At 36.6% G+C, this 19,866-nt stretch overlaps 1 protein-coding gene across 9 annotated transcripts in view; it reads left to right on the top strand.

Annotated features, from left to right (window-relative positions):
* Positions 1–19,866, top strand: part of EML5 (EMAP like 5) — a 118,447-nt gene that overhangs the window by 9,465 nt on the left and 89,116 nt on the right. For all 9 annotated transcript variants that reach the window (XR_011739417.1, XR_011739416.1, XM_071809536.1 and 6 more), the window contains exons 2-4: positions 14,979–15,138; positions 18,791–18,889; positions 19,463–19,531. Coding sequence is in view for 7 of the 9 variants with exons in the window: in XM_071809536.1 (XP_071665637.1) it covers positions 14,979–15,138; positions 18,791–18,889; positions 19,463–19,531 (328 nt within the window). In the remaining 2 variants the exon portion in view is untranslated. The remainder of the gene's footprint in view (positions 1–14,978; positions 15,139–18,790; positions 18,890–19,462; positions 19,532–19,866) is intronic.

The raw sequence follows: 19,866 nt of genomic DNA, 5'->3' as shown, positions 1-19,866 counted from the left end.
TCGGTCCCGTGACAACCTCTGAAGGGGGGGGATGTGTTGAAGATTTACATGCCGTCACCTCATACCACGCGTGAGTTTGTTTTATAAACCAGTTTATTTACACGCAAGATAGGAGAGGGCAGTTCATCTCCTCCCTCTGTTTGCTCTTCATGCTAATTAGGAAGACTCTTCTGGAAATGGGTCTGGGATCTTCAAACTGCGGGAAAGTTCACAGTACTGACCAGAAGTGAGTTGATTTGCCCATCAAGGGTAGCTGTTGATTCATGGTTTCTTTTGGTAGTTGGTTGTCCACCAGATGGCTCATATCTGTCATCCCAATTAGGCCATGAGACCTTTCACAGCAACAGTGTTAATTGCCGTTATCTTACCAGGTGTCTGCCTCCGTGGCCATAAAACCTTGGGAAAGATAAGACAAGGTGTCATCTATCTTTTCCTCCCAAAGTAACAAAAAACAGATGTTTAAGGCATAACATAGCCGTTTGTTCTGCTAAAGATGGGGGGAATGCTTCAAGGTTGTCACACATGCTTGTTTTTGTTTATTTTAAAGATAAATCCGTCTACTCTCACTATGTCATCTCCAGATATTCTTTAAGGGCATAGTCAGTGTATTAACCTCCATTAAAAAACTCATGACTTAATGGGACTTAAATATGTTGTAATTAAACTAATCAGTTCTCCTATGACCCTCTAGCTCAAGTATCTTTTGACTATCACTCAAAATGGCATTTCTTACAGCAGAAGCAATTGCTAGGACAAGAAGTACAATAGTTACTGGCCACTGGATTTTATGCCATGGTTCACAAGGGCAAGGTCACAGTTAAGCTCTGTCCAGCTTTTCATGTTAAGTGATCTCGCATTGTCAATGCTTAACAGTCTGGAGGGAAGACGTGTTCCTATCTTAAATCGATCAGAGGGAGAGAGGAGAGAGAATGATCTGCTTTTTCTTGAGGAAAACCAAGCATTCTTGGTAGTTCTAGAGCTGTTCTGGAACATGTGTTGTACCAGGCATAAGGATGTTCTGTGAGGGATTTATTGTCAAATTTTCATTATTGAGAGCTTTGTGTGCTATCTTTTAAAAATATCTTTTGCTTGGATTTGGTTAGATAAAATGAAAATATTTTAAGAATACAGAAGAAAATATTTCCTGGATTCAGTTTTGAAATTTCACTGGAGTGTGCCTGTTGTTTAGTATGCCTGCATACCACTGAAAACTTTATTTTTCCAAATCAGAACTACATGAATAGAAATACCAAAAATATCCAACCAGAATTGAACACCTAAGACATACTGGAAGTTGATTAAAGTAGATCGACACAGCAAGGAGCTACAGGCTTATGAGCTTGCCTTCATGCATCATGCTTTCCATAGCCAGCAGTCACATCACCTTCTGATCTGATTTTGTCAGCACTCACAGGCAGGGTCAGATCAGGTCAATACTTAAATGGGAAAACATCTTGGTGCTGTGGGAAATTCTTCTCTTGATTTGGGACTTGGCTCTTTTTCTCAGAACTAATGTGACAACATAAGGCTGTAGGACTATGTCAGAGAAGAACACGAAATATAACAAAAGCCTTAATAATCTTTGATAATTAAAATTTTTAAAATATTTTATATAGAAATTTTGAGGTCTGCCCTAATCATTTAGCTTTTCCAAGTTGCAATCAACGCAATTATGTTTCTGATTACCTATATTTTCCATATTTTAATTTGTTGGTCATTCTTGTCATATAGGTAGCAAAGTCGATTATGTTCCTGGCTGATTTTTAACAGCATTATGAAGCGAACTTATTATTCTGTTTACAATGTTATTATTGCAGTGATATGCACTGTCACGTGGTAGCTTAGTATGATTGAACAAAATAATTCTTTTGAAGGAATTGCCTGAAGTCAAATTTGGTGAGTTTTTTTTAAATTTATTTTTATTTTTTTTATTAGATGCAAAATTTAAAGTTTCAGTTAAGACATAAAATAAACTTCAGGGGTTTGAAAGTTAGTTATTTAAGAGCTGATTTATTTTGTTCCCCTTAAGTGTTTTAGATTGAAAAACATAGTATGCAAGTTCCGTCTGACATAATCAAAAAATGAGTTTAGATTTTACTGTAATTACTAAGATGAGCACCACAGGCTTTTCAAAAAACATACATTGCTTGAAACAAAACCTGAAATAATTATAAAACCTTCCCCAAACAACAAAAATTACAAGAAGTTATTTCTAGTTTTATATTATCTACAATTCTGAGTTTTTAAAGTTTAAGCAGACATTGACATAAGGCTAAAAAAGCTGGAGAATTTAGTTTTATGTTTTATAATACCTCAAAGGTTATTTTTTACTTTAAGTGTAGTTTACTGAGTTTTTCAAAATATTATTATATCACTTACAGAGTTACGTTTGTGATTTAGGACAGCAATTCTGTCTAACATCAAGGAATTTAAAAGAAAAATAATTTATTACTCAAAAGTGGCAGAACTGTCTTATCTGGACTGATAAGGATCAGTCATATGCTCAATTTAAAATTCATTTTTCTTAAGATAGCCTTAACATTTTAATGCTGTTCTAGTATTATCAATGAAATCGATTTATTCACAAGATATATGACTTGGAATAGCATGTTGCTTTTGGTATTTTCACCTGGTAGACGAAGTTAGTGAGCACTTGAAGTAACTTGAGAAGAAAAATAAATTTCCTTGAATTTATGTGGCAGAGTGTGAAAGTTCTCCTGACCATCATAATAATTCAGTTGAGTATTTACCCTAGATGCTATCAAATGTTCTCTTCAAAATACATGTGGTCAAGATTTTCTGCACAGTGAGGTTCTGGTGTGAGTGCCGTCTGGTGTAGTGTGGACTTTCCCTGGTGCATCAATGAAGCACCTTACAGAATGTTATAGATACATATAAATCACTTGCATTAGGGTGCACATTGCTCTGATTACTCCCATGGCTACAAAGGACTTTCATTTCTGCAAGAAATAACCAATATTGTTATTTGTATTGCTGTTGTAGGTAATGTGGTAGCAAAAGACTTTCAAAATGTACTGCTCGATTTGCAGAGAAAAGGTCAGAAACAGCCAAATTTGCCTTAACTCTTAATAAGAAAAGAGGTGATTGAATTTTTAAGCCACGTTTACAATACCTATCAGTTATATATTGCAAAAGATAGGAACCATGAATAATTCCAGTGTGTGTACCATCTGACAACAAATCCCTGGAACGTTTTTGGGATTGACCACCTTTACTTTAGTTTCAAGTTTTTGTCTTTCTGTTTCAATTTTGGTCATGAAAATGACAAAAATGATGCCAGCATTACTAAGAAAGTGGACAAACTTTGTTATTCTGTAGTAGCTGATATCTAAGTCGAATGAAATCACTCTTGGAGACATCTTCATCAGCCTGTGAACATGAAGATAATCTGTCCTTTGAAGACCTCATCCTGACATATCTATTATTTTGGTAATAGGTGAGATAGTCCACTTCTATGCTGCATTAAAAAAAAAAAAAAAAGTCTTTGTGTGACCATTTAGTTTTTCTGGTTATTTAACCTAGCTGCTAGCGGATACTGATATTATTAAATCTCTAGAGAAATATTAGATCTCTTCTGCAGAATAATTTTCCTTGGCCTAGTTGAAAAAGACTTTCTTTTAACTGACAATCCTCATTACCATGGATAGGCTTCCTGGTAGACTCCTTTTCTTTTGAATAGGATTTGTAAGATGGTGCCTGATGCTTATCCTTCTATGAAAGCCCTGGATATTCAGATGTTACTTCGGAAGATACAGTGGACAATCCTTCCAGCTGTTTTCCAGGGTTTTCTAATTTCATATCACTGCTTGATTTTCTAAGCTTTTTCAGAGGAGTTTTCTGTATTGTGCCTATTACTTTGGCCTGCAGACAGGATGGATCAAGATGTGTATCTGTATGCCCAGATCAGTCTGATTCTTTTGCTTTAAAAACATGCATTGCTTCCTCTTACTTTAGCTGCCCCCATTCCCACCCCCACCCCCCCACCCCCCTAATACCTTATTTTAATTCCCATCCTAACAGTGATGTCCAATTTCTTTTTGCTTAAATATTCATGGGGTCATCCTTGACAGATATTTTTGGGGCCTCACTTCTTGGGAGGTAGCTTGGTATTGTTTGTGGATTAATATTGTTTTGCATTGGAATGATGTTCCTGTGCTGAAAAGCAGTGGGTTCGTACAAGGGGAGTAATAACTCTTCTTGAGCTGTGAACGGAAATTCCTTTTTTCCTGGGTTGAGGTAAAAGCCAGTTTGTTCACGGGAATTTTTTACTTTAGACCATCCAAATACAAACTGGATTACTAGGTTTTAAGATAGGTGTGTGGGAATAAAATAATCTTAAGCATATGCTTTAGATTAGTTCCAAAAGGTTTTTCTGTGTTCAGTTCAGTTTATGAACTGAACTTATGCTGGGATGTGTATCCAGTCTCAGAACCAGGACCCCCTCTTCAGAAAATCTTCACCTTCACATCCTTTTAGAACAACTTGTGTCTAATCAGTGACCGGTGGGTAGGAACTGTGGCTGGCACAGGAGGACGCCTGGGCAGACCCTGGCATTCTGTTCACATGCAAACTTCTCACTTTACAAGGGTTGCTGTGACTTGAAGTTTCTTGGGAGGTTGAATTCAGGAGTGAAGAGAAATGTGCTGTAACTTTGGAGAGAATAATGACATGTTGAACAAAGTGATCAGCTTTCTAGGTACCACAAGTGGTACTTTGTGCTAATGGGTTAGCCGAATCTGTGACAGAAGACATGGAGGGAAATCTTTCATTTGCCTTTTATGTTATGTTGACTGTAGAATGTACTACAATTTAAGGTCCATGGGCTTCATACAATTTAACATAAAATTAGATATTTAACATAAAATTATATGTAAATCAAATGCTTGATTCAGGTTAAGAATTCAACTGAACAGAAGAGAAACAAAACTGAGGCAAAGGACTGATCATAATAACAAAGCAAATGTTTCCAAGCTGAAGATCATGTTTATGAAGTGCTCCTAGTTTAGTAAAATAATTGTATTCTCTCCTCTAGCTCACACTTTTCACTCCTGATTATGTATTATATGAGTGAAATTTGTATATATGACGTTATTTTATAAAGATGTTCTAAAGACTAGATGGAAAAGAATCACTTTATTGCTTTGCTTCTTTCTGTTTTGGTGACACATTTCTTCTGACTAAATCTAGTTGGATATAATGTTAAAAATGACAGCAACACTTCAATTTCCTGAATTATAGGGTAACTTATTTTAATGCTAAAGCTCCTGAAAATGCCAGACTGTGATATAAGTTCATGCAAACATAATACATACATACAATTGGGAAAACAAAACAAAACATACTTAAGGGTAAAAGTCACTTAAAAACATTTACACATTTTAGTCATTTGAGTGGTGGTGAGATGTCTCCATTTTATCGAGACAGCATGTGCTCGGAGTGAGTGGATTCATTCTATGTTTTGGTTAGCTGACAACTGTATAAACCCTCTACTGACTTTTAGAACTGTGTTAATCCTTGTTCCCTGCTTATAATCCCTCTACAAGAGCAAGCAAGGTGAATGATGCTTTATCTTAGATCTAGACAAGGCATCTGACAGCATCTGGAAATTGCCTAAAGTTTTTTTGTGGTGAGTGTGACATTCTAAGCTAAATAGTCTTCCAGAGTACATAGGAAAATAGGAAAATTTGAAGAAGTAGTAAATGTTTGGTTTATTAGGTTTTTTTCAGATCGAGCTTGCACTTTAGATGATATTTGCATTTTAGTTATAGGTTCCTCTTATTGCTTTAGCAAGTGCTGTTTCTTCCACCATAGAAATACCATAAAAATGAATAGCCTCTGGAACATTATTCAGGAATAAATTGATTTACAAATAATTGTGATTTTGTCTTTCATAGGTTACAGAATACGTTTACGTTAATGAGTGTACATTACCTTACCGCATTTGGAATAGTCAACTGAATCACTATTCTTAAGATAAACATAATTTGAGAGCAGAAGAGATGCATTTTCTTCAAAGTGTTGCTCATGAATGCTCTTTATACATCTTCTCATTTTTAGTGGATTTTAATAACTAAGTTTGTGAGCCCACATGTGCAACAGCTTTCACTGCCTACCAAATACACATTGACCTTGGAGTTGCTTTGCTATTCTTAACCGTTTCCCATGCTTCTTTCCTGTTTTGTTCATGCATCTAGTACATGTGGGGTTTTTGTTTGTTTTAGCAGACACTCTTTCATGTAAATACTTATGTTCTGTGGCCTCCATCACATTTTTATATTAATAGATTTCTAAATGGTGGTTTAGATATTGTCTGAACTTTAGGTAGTATTCTGGCTCATTTCACCATTCAGGGCATGAAGTCAGATTCTGGAGTGGTGAATCTGAGACAAGTGTTAAAGGTATCCTTGACTTTCCTTTTCTGTAGGAAAACACTTCTGACTAACACCTGCAAAATACCTGTAGGCTTGGTGTTCTCAAGAGCTCAGGAAGAAATCTAGTTTATCTGCAGTCTCCAGGGTTGGCAAGATAGAAGATTGTCTTGGTGCTCTCTTCTGGTCTAAAACTTCTTGGATTGGTAATGAAATACAGTCCACTGAAGCACGGAATATTGTGTTTATCTCAGCTTATTTCACTAGCAGGTCTATCACTGCCATCTTCCCACCATTCCTTATTTTAAGCCAACTGCTAAATTTGTCAGGGTGACCTTACTACATAAAAGAAAAACTTTCCAAAAGCTGTTGCTATTCCATGACTCCACTCTTGAACATTCAGATGATCAGTTCTCATGTATTCATATGAGTTTTTCATAATATATCCCACAGGAGAGAAAACTCAATTGGTGTTTGAACTACTTGTTCAGAAATATTAAAGAAAATTGTATAATCTGTGATTATTTTTTTTTTTTGCTATGTAATACTAGAAGATCCAGTATAAATTTCAAAAAGAATAGAAGGAAGATAAATCTAGTAGAAAAAAACTGTTGTAAATCTTTTATGGAGAAGAAGCAAACAGTAATGACTGGATGGAGAGTTGTTTGAAGGGTTTTACTATGATAGTGAAAGATTAGAAACATGGAATTTTGTACCTTAAGCAAGTTTATTTAGTTAATGTGTAAGGTCAGAAGCATCCCAAATAATTTCTTCTGGAAATAAATTTTTGAAATTTGCAAGCTAAAAGATGTGGACTAAATGCTTCTTTGACCTTAAATAATGTATTCTGTACATTTCTAATTCAGGAAATGGTGCAATGAGTTTTTGTGAACTGAAAAATAGGAGTGATTAGAACTATGATAATTTTTGTCATGCAGTTATGCTTCCTAGCCTGTATTTTGCTAAACACTTTGTTTGAAATTAAATCTGTTCTGATTTTGTAGCCATACTTGTCTGTGTCCACACAATTAAGTGGCTACAGCATGATAACCTGTACTTAAGCAAATTAAATAGTTTCTTAGCTTGTAAACTGTTTAGAATGGGAAATCAGAATTTCCGCTTTAATTTCAGGCTGCCTCCGTTTTTTTAATCTGTGATCATTTTGTAGGTTTGTACACTTTTCAGCACTTGTATTCAGGAGTGAAGAACTGGTTTCTACCTTTGTGACTGGCAGGTCCTCACCAAATAATTGAACAGTGTTTACAGATTCCTTAAGAGATCCCTTTTAGGTCATCAAATGTAGTGGCACAAAGGAGCTGAGGAACTGGACTGCTTCCCTCTTCAGTTATTGACAGCTGATTGCAGTACCTCTACTTTCTGCAGACCTTGCTCTTCTGTATTGTTTTTCTCCTTTTTTCCTTTCCTGTTTTTGTTGTTAAAGAATGAGTCTTAAGACCTTGCAATGTCTCATGAGGAAAGAAGGAAGTGGGATATTATTTTCAGTGAGATTCCATTCCTTGGTTACCTTCAGGCTTTAGGATGCCTTGTTATTGTACAATTATAATCAGGATTGCTTATTTTAAATGAATAGCTAGTGAAAGATAATAGGACATTGTCTTAGCACATTTATCTCCAAATCATATTGGAGTATATGAAATTTCTGACTTTTCTGTGAGAAGAGTTTTTTGCTAGGAAAATTCAAGTAAATTTGCTGCCTTCTTTTTCAAGGGACTTGTTAGAAAAGAAACTTTCCTCAGATAGTGAAAACTTGGTGATGAAAGTGTCAAGATCATGTAGAATTTGGAAAAATACCATCACCCCCTGCCCTGTCAAACATGAGTTCTCCTATTGGCACTGGAAGCATCATTCGTATTTGAAAGAAGGGGAATATTTTTATTTTTAATCTCCTCTAGAGATGGTAACTCTTTTATTAGAATGCTTAAGCCAATCCCTTCCTTAGCAGTGCAGGACATGACTAGGCAAGGCAAAAATAGGGATCTACGTAAACTGTCATATAGTTCCCAGAATCTTTTTCCTCAGTTTTCGTATCTGAATGAGTTGGGAACTCTGCATCAGTGTTACCGTACTCACCCTCTAACTATTTCATTTTCTTTGAAGTCCATCTGGCCTTTTTTTTTTTCTTTTTTTTTTCTTTTCCCTTCTACTGGGGTTTGGAACAGATAAGAGCCCAAAGGGATTTTCAGAATTCTCCATGTTGCTTATAAGCATTTATTTTTAATCTAAAAACAGTAAGATCTGAGAGGAGAGAATATGGAATGATAATAAGATAAGCTGCGTCTTGGAATAATCAATGTACAGTTTTAGTCCACCCTCCCTGTCTCCAGTTCAGACTTTCTTACTTTGAAGCTGAATGATGTATGATTTAAGGAATCTTCAGAAAGCTGTGTTTGACATTGTTGGTGCTGTGACAATAACTATGTGGAAGACCCAGTAGTGATGCTCCATGATGAGTACCGCTTTGTTTTCTCCCCGGGAAGTAAGCATGTTCTGGCTTGTTCTATTTAAACTTTAATGAGAGGTGTTTTCTGATTACGGTTCTTTCTGCTTTAACAATTTAATATGACAGAAATAGTTTGTGGTTTTCCCAGTCATTTTTTCTGGGGAAATATGTATAAATGATAGCAAATAAGAAAATATCCACAACTATACATAAAAAGTCTGTAAACATACAATGAAAATATTCTTCTGTATTTATTAATAGAAGAAAAAAACAGTTAAAATTAACTCTTAATTAATATATATCTGAGATGCGGTTATTTTACTGCAGTATTCTTTTGTGCATTTTTACTGGTGCCCTAGATTTGTGAAGCTCGGGAGTAGTCACATGAATATATTCTTGGATTTTCATCCAATATTGTTGCTAAGGAAACATCATCTTTAATACTGTATCCTTGTCTGCAGCTTGTCTGTATTAATCAATGCCTGTTAATGCTCAGCATAAACCAAATAAAGATAGAAAAACCTTCATTTCTTTTCTAAACCAGTGGTTTATTGTAGACTCTTCTCCTTCAGGCAGGATCCCGTGCCACTACAAACCTCACACGAATCAGAGAGTCACGTCCATGTCTCTGGTCTCTTCCCAAAGAGACACAGTATGGACAATTTTTATGCTTGCCTTTTTTTTTTTTTTAATAGGCTGCGGTTAATATTTAATATCCTTAATCTAATATAGGTATTGTACAGTGCATGGATCTTGTCAAAATGGTGGGAATGCTTATGTGCTGCTCTACAAGGGAAAAATAACCTCTTCTGTTTTAAGTATAGAAGAGGAGTTTGAATGCACTAAATTGAGAAACATTCTAAGTATACTGTTAAAACTGTAATACTGTATTTCAACGTGCTTTGAATATCTATCTAGGAAGAGACCTGCCATTCAGAGGTAGCAGTGGAAATGTCAGTTCTCTACAGGTACAGCTATTTGGTTTTGTTGCAGTAGTGGCAGGCAGATTTTTTAGAGGTTTTTTTATAGTCAATTTCAAAATTAATTTGACTTAGCAGTTTGTTAGCCTAATTCCTGCTTTGTTTCATGGTCACGCTTGCTGTTTGGACATTTTCTTTCATATCACAGAATCACAGAATGTTAGGGATTGGAAGGGACCTCGAAAGATCATCCAGTCCAATCCCTCTGCTGGAGCAGGAACACTTAGATGAGGCTACACAGGAATGTGTCCAGGTGGGTTTTTGGGGATGACCTGTTAGAGAGCAGCAGGGAAAGGGACCTGGGGGTCCTGGTGGACAGCAGGATGAGCATGAGCCAGCACTGTGCCCCTGTGGCCAGGAAGGCCAATGCCATCCTGGGGTGTATTAGAAGGGGGGTGATTAGTAGGTCGAGAGAGGTTCTCCTTCCCCTCTATTCTGCCCTGGTGAGTCCACACGTGGAATATTGTGTCCAGTTCTGGGCCTCTCAGTTCCATAAGGACAGGGAACTGCTGGAGAGAGTCCAGCACAGGGCAACAAAGATGATTACGGGAGTGGAACACCTCCCTTATCTGATTCTTCAGAGACACTATATTAGTTCTAACATCTGTTCTTGAAGAGCCCAGATCAGAAAGGCCAGAGGCAAGCATGAGGGCCTGAAGAACTTATCTCGTTAGGAATATTTGTTTCCTTTTTTGGACAAGCAGTGATATTCATCAGCTTAGTCATCCTTCAAGGAAGAAGAAAACAGTCAGGCGCAAGTTTACAGTCTAGCTGTGTGGGCTAGATGCAAGCACAGTTTCAGCCGTCTAACCTGGATAGGTCATCCCAGTTTTTGTTACCAGGCCAGTAAAAAGAACATGAGTTCACTCCTTCCAAGAGCTTCTCTTTCTACTAAGTAATCTCCCTAGGAGAAAAAAATGCAAGAAGATCTGTTTTAGGAAGCATGGAAAGAGTCAAGGGACTGCTATTGCTTTTACCATCACTAAGAAAAGGAACTGCCACACTTATTTACATGATTTTCATATGATCCGAGAATGATATCAAGATGCTCTTCCTTAATATGAAAGTCTTGGTTATTATTACACCCATAGGGTACCATGCAGAATTCCAGGTCTGAAATTTTGAGTTCTGATTGAAACTCAAGGATCAGACTCCAGTTACAAGCAATCTGGAGACTCTCTTCAGTTTTTGCTTTGGACTATAAGTGATTAAGCAATCTTTACAGGCATAGCAATTAATACAAAAATATAGTCTCTTGATCTAACCTCTGGAGTAAAAGCATTGATACAACTCATGTTTTCAGGAACTTTCATTATTAAAACAGTCCTAAGCAATGCATTGTTAAATAGCTTCTTAGTGCAGAAAAAAAATATAACTAGAATGGGTGCCCCGAAATGGATAACCATAAAGATTTGCTATCCAGGGTCTACATTGATCATGGGCATGATGCAGTTAATGGAATCAAACAATGAGTGCAAGCTGTCTTTGGATACCCTGGGTCAGATCTCTGAGACCCCTCTACAGAGGTGTTACTGGTGTACAGCTATTGAGATGGTATTCGCAGTAGTTGCACACTGTCCATCCAGTTGGGCGCTGAGAACAGGCAGAAAACCCTAAGTGTGCCTCAGCTCTTAAAACAGCTTCCAAATCTGTTGGTGTGAGCTCTGTGGATAAGTATGCTTACCCCATCTGCTGTGATAGCCAGTGAGATAAAATACTTGCAAGTAGTACCTTAATCTGTCCCTCACTCTTTGGCCTGGAAGAAATGATGAGGAAAAGTGTTTTCAGGTAAGTATTTCTACAGCCACTGCCAAGATCTCTGCTGTTCAGTTCTCCACAAATCCCTGCATATAGGCATTTTTTAAAAAAAGCTTCATGTTTTAAAGTATTTATTGTGTATTTATTTTCTTCTACTTTCAATGATTCTCTGGAAAGGTTGTTCACAATTTACTATAGAAACTAAAATGATAGGGGAAGGGCATTGGTAACTGTACGGTGTTGTCTGTTATAATTAAAATACAGGCTTTGGATCTAAATTTGTGCTTTGTTATCCAATATCAAGGCAGAATTTGAGCTCAGTTGTTAAGACAGTATTTTATAACAAGATATAGAAAGAACTAATACTATGATATTTCTATTAGTTATTATTTGGCATTTATTAATTAGAAAAAGAGGAAACATTCTATATTGATCTAATACATTTTGAGTGGAATTAGTTGGCGTACTTGTGCTAGGACAAAGTTTTCGTGGCCCTTGGCAGTGTCTTTACCGTTGTCCTTCCACCTCTGATGTGTTGTGTTTATCACTTCTGGTCATTAGTTAAAAACATGCTAAGCTAATTTTTGGTTGCTGGGAAGCAGGGTGTGGCGTGGGGGGGTTCTGCACATGCGTGTGTCCAGGGTCGAGCCTGAGTGTTTTCGAAGTTGCGGTTGTGGGTGGTTCTAACTTGCCTGAAACTGCACAATGCACTTACAGCAGAGCGAAGTATGGGATTGAATAGCTCATGAACCAGTCATATGACAGCTGTGTTTTAACATTTTCACTTAGTTTCAGTCGCTCTATAGTTTTTTTTCTTGCTCATTCTTTTAATTCCCTTACTCTTTAATTTCTTTATTGTCCATGTGATCTTATCTCTCTCTCTCTCTGTGGTGTCATTGTAAAAATTAGATCCTTTCAAATGCAGCATCTTGTTCCCTCCAGAGGCTTTTTTCCCTTTTCCCCCATGTGTACACCATCTGCCTGTGTGTGCTCTGGGAGATGTGCAGGTGTCGGTCAGGATTAGGTGGCAGAACTAAAGTGAAATGTGAGGTTTTGCCTACTGGATCCTTTCTGCATTGCTTTTTAATTATGAAGTTGCTTTGTCAAATAAAGAATGAAGGGTATAACCAGAGAAATAACTCTGGAATTGAAGAGGAGGGAAATATTGATTGCTTGATCCTGGTACAGAGGATAATGCAGAGTAGTAAAGAAGAGGAATTCCCACATAAAAGTTGAAAGGTCCAGAGGCTTTTAACCTTTTGTAGAAACTTTGAAGTGAAAGGTTCCTCTCAGTGTTGTGCATGTAGAACTTGTCAAGCAATATCAACCAACTGAAATGCTTTATTGAAACAGAAAAAATGTAAAAGTGTATCCTGTGGTATAGTATGAGTTTATGAAATATTAAGCAACTTGTAACATGGTTTTCTCTTGCTCTTTTTGTGTATGGGAAATGTATACATCTGTTAAATTAGATTTTAATTTTCTGTTAAATTCCTGATTATCTTGGCCATTTCTTCTATGTGTATAGATTTCTCTTGTCTCCACGCTTGAAAGTTCATGTATCAAAACCTGTGTACAAGTGTAAGATCATCTTACCATTTTAAAGTACTCAACTTTCTCATTTCCAAGTGATGTTGAGAAGATAAATACATTTAGTATATGTTGTTAGTGGTTCTGTTCACCAGTCTCTCAAGATCATTCCTCTGTGATTAGTTAGGGGAGAAAATGTTTTAGTCAGATAGGAAGATAAAATTTCAAAAGTTGGCTGACTCACATGTGGTATTTCTCACATCATTTTGGCCTGCTGTACCTACAGTGTGTAGAATGTCATCAAGTAGCTTGGTTGGTTTTGTATTAGAACATATTCTTCTTTACTTTTCTATATTATGAATTATAAATCTTCAGACCTCATGTCCTCCCTTGCAGCTTGCTTGCATAAACAAAACAAAAAACTCGCTTGCTGACTAACATGCTTTCTAGCTTGGTCCCAGATTTGACAGATCAGTTGTGATGATCCGCTCTGGACTTTGAAAGACTCTGAAATACGAACTATAAGAAAAATCTCTGCAATGTTAACTGCTGCCTCGCAGAAAGGGATCTGGTGGTGTTGACTGACAGCCAGCTGAATATGAGCCAGGAGTGTGCCCAGGTGGCCAAAAAGGCCAACAGCATCCTGGCTTGTATCAGGAATAGTGTGACCAGCAGGACAAGAGAAGTGATTGTCCCCCTGTACTTGGCACTGGTGAGGCCCCACCTTGAATCCTGTGTTCAGGTTTGGGCCCCTCATCATAAGAAAGACATTGAGGTGCTGGAGAGAATGCAGAGGAGGGTGATGAAGCTGTTGAGGGATCTGTAGCACAAGTCTGATGAGGAGCGGCTGAGGGAACTGAGGCTGTTTAGCCTGGAGAAAAGGAGGCTGAGGGGAGACCTTATCGCTGTCTACAACTACCTGAAAGGAGGTTGTAGCATGGAGGGTGTTGGTCTCTTCTCCCAAGTAGCAAGTGACAGGACAAGAGGAAATGGCCTCAAGTGGTGCCAGGGAAGGTTTAGATTGCACATTGCAAAAAAATTCTTCACAGAAAGGGTTGTCAGGCATTGGAACAGGCTGCCCAGGGAAATGGTGGAGTTGCCATCCCTGGAGGGGTTCAAAAGGTGTTTAGATGAGGTTCTTAGGGACATGGTTTAGTGTCAGAGTTAGGTTAGGTTATGGTTGGACTCGATGATCCTGGGGGTCTTCTCCAACTGAAATGATTCTATGATTCAAAATGAAGTATTCCCAATTGTTTTATATTGAAGTTAATACATTTAAGATAGTCTTCATCTCACTTCAGTTTAGTCATCTGAAGTCTAGTCATAACATGTAGTCTGCAATAGTCATGCTTTGGCTTGCAGTACCATCAGTGGAGAGAGAGCATCAGAAGGCTGTTCAGTCCTCTCGTAAAAAGGACTTCACATAGCCCATGGAATGAAATACTTCTGGAGACGCGTATCTCTGTTGATGATAGATGTGTAGGTAGCTAAACACTAACTTTTGTTGTCTGTCCTTTTTGGTTTTAAATGTTAAGAAATAGGGAAAACAGGTATTTTTTTTGTGCATGAAAATCTAACCAAATTTAATAAACTCTGCATTTGGGACAGAGGATTAATGACTATTCTGCAATTAGTTTAATTGGAGAAGGCTTGAAGATTCAAATTCAAGAAACGTGGTGGCATATACTGTATCGAGGGAATTTTACAGCTATTGTGGCATCTGTGATACAGAATGACTTGTTAATATCTACTATCAATGGGAAAATATTGTAAAATCATTTTTAAGGAAAAATATTAATGCAACCAGCTAGGCAAATGTAAAAGTTTCATGCAAAAATATTTTATCTTTTTCTTTGGCAGCCTTGCTTTGCATCCTGAACGTGTGTTGGTGGCAACAGGTCAAGTTGGAAAAGAGCCATACATCTGCGTGTGGGACTCGTACACTGTGCAAACTGTGTCTGTTCTGAAAGATGTTCACACACATGGTATAGCTTGCTTGGCTTTTGATTTAGATGGTCAGGTATGTAATTAATATTCTTTTTTTGAACACTTAAATATATTGGTTTTGTGTCAGAAATCTTGTTATGTAGCTTTTTATTTTTTTAAGGAAGTGTATTCACTCTGATTTTATTTGCTTATTCTCAAGTTGAGGGGAAAAGAGTTGGCATTAATAGTGAATGACAAATGTTCACATTTGGCGGGAAAAGTATAGCTTCAAAGAGTTTTGAGTGAAGCTGAGGTGTTGGAGAGATTGTCGTCTGTGGGATACAGTTCAGGGTTACACCAAGTGGCTGGAGATAGTGGACATCCCCCGTGCAGTGATGTGTCTTGTGCACAAAGTGATGGCAATCCTGTTCTGTTACTCATCTTGACCTCCGAATGTCTCCAGGCAATATCCCCTTCTCTGTCATGCATTTTGCATGTGTTGGTGGCTCTCCACGTTTTGGTTGGTTGTTCAGACTGCTGTATCTTGGATTTAAGAGTCAAAAATAAGGTTTTTTTAGATTATAATTTTGTTACTTTAAAACATTCTCTGAGTAGTAAGTTGGTTTTCAGAGCTCCTGCTTAGAAGGGAGATAATTTTTACCAGACGCTTACTTGTGTGAGTAGAGAGGCTTTCTTCATTGATGTATTAGAAATGCAAAATACAAACTAGGTTGCAACTGAAGGTATATTAGCCGTGGAAGTCCTCTCTGCAGATATGCTCTCCTGGTCTTATGCAGCACTTCTTCCCTCCCACTCAGCCTTACAATGTGATATTCAGATTTAGCTATATTCTCGGTTCCTTTTGCTTGCTAAAAAGGTCAGTGTCTGTTGCTTACTATTGCTTTCTCAAGTGAGGATGTACTGTTGTAGACACCAGTTGCTGTCCTTATTAAGACAGTATCAAATGGAGTTCTCTTGAACACAAATAGAGGAAAGCATAGCTGTAACTTGTTTCTATTAAAACATGCTGTAATTGTTGTAGGGAGGGTTTGAGCTTTTTGGAATGATTTGGAGATTTTATAATTTAGGTTTCTCATTGTTTAGGGAGTCAACTTGTAGAGTCAACTTCTTTCTAGAATATAATTTGTACTTGACAGGAATATATTTTCTCTGTGTTACTCTTGTCATTTCCTCACTTGAACAGCCTTAATAATTTAAGGTCAAAATGTATCTAATCAAAATTGAAATCCCCTAGCTTTTTTTTAGAATGCAGTTACGCATCCCCAGTGTATATTGAAGAGTGTAGATCTGTGATTTGTTTTAGGAGTACCCAATACTGATTCTTATGTTGAAAGTCATAAATGGTTAGAATTTAGGCTGTTCACTTTCCTCAGCGTTTCCAGACGATCACCTTTTTTGTGGCATTTGTTATAATTTTTTGGTCTCAAAGGAAAGCTGGATACAGGTTTTTCAAGATCTGCATCTCGAGAATTGTCTCCATATGGAAATACAGTAAAACACAAATTCAGTTTGGAAAGATCTGCAAAATAGGTTTGTTTGCATCTGGCCTGTCCTTTTAAATCCAGATTTGTCAGAGTGTCTGACCAGGTTATTTTAGAAGGTTTAATGTTTGATGTTAAGTGTATTTATTTGATATAGTTTTTACTATATGGGTTTTTGATTTAGTACAGTGATACAGCAATATACTGAAATTACAACACAAGCAATTGCAACACAGAGATGAATCACAAGAAAAAAGTGTTTCCTATTACTGGTCTCTATATGATCAGTGTCAAAGTGCTGGGCTTCTCCAGTCACTGGGAAGGAATATGTGGACTAAAGTGAGGTCAAGCTCCTTGCCCTCCTCAAAGTGGTGGGTTTTTTGTTTGTTTGTTTGTTTGTGTTTGTTTGTGTCTTTTTGGTTTTTGTTGTTGTTGTTGATTGGTTGTTTTTTTTTTTTTTTTAATTTATTTAATGAGTTGTTCAGTTTTTATCCTTCATATTGGACTGTGCCACATAACACACTCTCCTCCCCATGCCCAACTGGTCTGGCTAGCTCAGGAAGACATTCTTTATTATTTGTTTATTATTCTTTGTTAATTATGTTAGCATAATGATGATTCCTCGGTGCAGCTGTGTTGTCTAACCCCAGGGTTACCCTCCAGTCTACTGGTGTTGAGAAGAGTTCAGCTTGCTTTATGGTACATTCTTCCCTGAGTTTGCTGGGTATTTTTGCTCTTCTCTGAGCTCCACTCCACTGTGGGGTGTGCTGGTTGTTAAAAAGTTTTTCTAGTTCTTAGGAGAACTGAGAACATAATCTAATCACCATTTTTGAGAAATCAGTGTGTTGGTTTATGTCTGGAAAGGCATCACCCAAATTTTTTGTGATGGATATGCAGTAGTTGCAAATCTGGTTTGCATTTCCGCCTCTCATTCTGCAGTAGGACTAGAATTGAACTGCGTGGAAGTCTAGCTGGAATTGAAACTGATCTTCCTTCTGAGAATGTTTTCAAAGATGGTTGGACTTTGCAGTATCTGAAAAATATAAGTTGGCATTAATAAATAGGGAGCATGGACAGCGATTGTACTTAACTTGTTTCTTTTTCTTCTCATAATCTTGGAACTTTTCAGATAGTAGAGAAATTATGTCATTTGGAATAGATTTCTGTCTTTGGGAAAAACTTTACTTAAGTTTGGACTTTGCTATTGATTTTAAAAACTCACTTTGATAATCTACACAGAAATTGAAACTAAATTTGTCATTAATGTGTGAAGGTATTAACTGCTGAGCAGTGAAAAAACTTTGTCCTAAAGATTTGCTAAGCTTTCATTTAACAAAATTAAGTTGTCACAATTCATACATAAACTGAACAAAAATGCTTCATTTTTTAAAAAAAACAAAGCTCAAAATTACTCAAGTCACTTTTAATCCAATCTTTAATGTTCTTCGTCTTTCTGTTGAGAATTCCTATAGGAAAAATAGCATTTAGACTGGATACCAGATATAGTAAAAGTGGACTGTTGGCTAATATGGTCAATTGTTTCTGTCAAGAAATCTGTGCAAAATATCTTTACAGTTGAAAATGAGACAGGCTGCAGAGCATAGGAAGATGTCAGGCTTATTTTTCTGTATTTTCTTGGAACAATCTTTTTATCCTTAACTGGCTTCAGACTCTTTCTGAATATTGAAGATTTCATGGAATGTGTATGTTCAGAGTCCTGTTGGATTCTGGTTTGAGAAAGGCATTAGAAAAGAATAGTTACTCGTACATATTTTGAAGAATGATCAAAAAACTCTTAAAACTTTTAACTGTTTTTAATCTTTCATTTCCAAGAAGACTGAAGAAAATATTTTTTCTTTGTACCTCTTAAACTTGCAAGAGAAATACTTAAGTTCTGCAAGTTATATGTAATTAAAGGTAAATGTATTTTCATTAATTTCAGTGAGATTATTCCTTTTTGCAAACGTCTTCCAAATGCTGCTTACCTTGTGTGCTATGTATAATTATATATTAAACATTATAAATCAGAAATACATTGTTATCTGATGATATCTTCTTTATGATAGTGATGTCGTAACTGAAGAGATGCATCTATGGAAGCTTTGGCATAAGGTGTATCGTTTATTTTCTTCTATATCAAAATCCAACTATTGCTTCTAACTGAAATATGTTATAAATTTGTTATTACCCAAAATTATGACTCCAACATATTGAGTTACTTTTACTTAATTTGGACTCTTTTAGCGTTTGGTCTCAGTTGGTTTGGATTCGAAAAACACAGTTTGTGTCTGGGACTGGAGAAAAGGAAAATTGTTATCAATGGCTCCTGGTCATACAGACAGAGTAAGTATAACTAAAGAATTGGATTGTCAATGTAATTTGAGTGTGTTAAACCATATCTGCTCTATGTTAGAGCTATGTTTGAAGGAAAAACATTTTATATTTTAGAAAATAGATTATCATAAAGCTTGGATGTGTGTTAAGATATAGGAAGATATTTAAGATAAATACATTTATTTCTAAAAGAAAATGTGTAACTCTCGGTTTATTTGTGCATGCTGTTTTGAGATGGTAAGCACGCTGGTGGAGTACAAAATTAATGCACTTCCTGGACCCTAGTCCCCATATGGGAAAGAAAAATGCAAATAATCTCTGAAATTTTTCTAGTCTGTAAATTAACCTTTATGTTGTTTTATCAAGTGTTGTAATTACTCTAGGAAAAAACACAAAATGAACTAGTATGAGCTATTCATTGCAATGTCAGTATTGAATGAGGGGATAAGAAAGTCATGCCAATGGTTCCACTTAAAGCATTTCAGACTGTCTGTTAACTTACTTCAAGTTTTTACTGTTTGAACTGTCCCACGCTAGAAGCACCATCTCTGGTGACTTTTTTTTTTTTTTTCCAAAATGCAGATATTTGATATTTCTTGGGATCTGTACCAGCCAAACAAGCTTGTCAGCTGTGGCGTAAAGCACATCAAGGTAATGAAATAAATATTAATTCATAAAATATTTAAGCTGCAGTAATTTATGCTCTAGAAAATATATAAAAATAGAATCTAAAAGGAATATATAAGGATAATATGAAAGGTCCTCCATAAAAATGTTACTACTTCTTAGGAACTGCAGTCATGGGTCATACCTGACTACACTAGATGTTTTACAATATATATAGTGGAAAACACCATCTCTGCTCAGAAGAGCTCATGCTCTGACAGAAGGAACGCAGAAAGAATGCAACACTTGTAGCATCGTATGCAATGATTGTAATATAATTTAAAATTTAGGTTGTCCCAAATACGCTGTTTGAAATCCCA

The sequence above is a fragment of the Patagioenas fasciata genome, chromosome 5 (genome assembly GCF_037038585.1).
Source record: "Patagioenas fasciata isolate bPatFas1 chromosome 5, bPatFas1.hap1, whole genome shotgun sequence".
Lineage (NCBI taxonomy): Eukaryota > Metazoa > Chordata > Aves > Columbiformes > Columbidae > Patagioenas > Patagioenas fasciata.
Note: the sequence above shows the minus strand (reverse complement) of the source record. Positions and strands in the feature narration are given on the sequence as shown.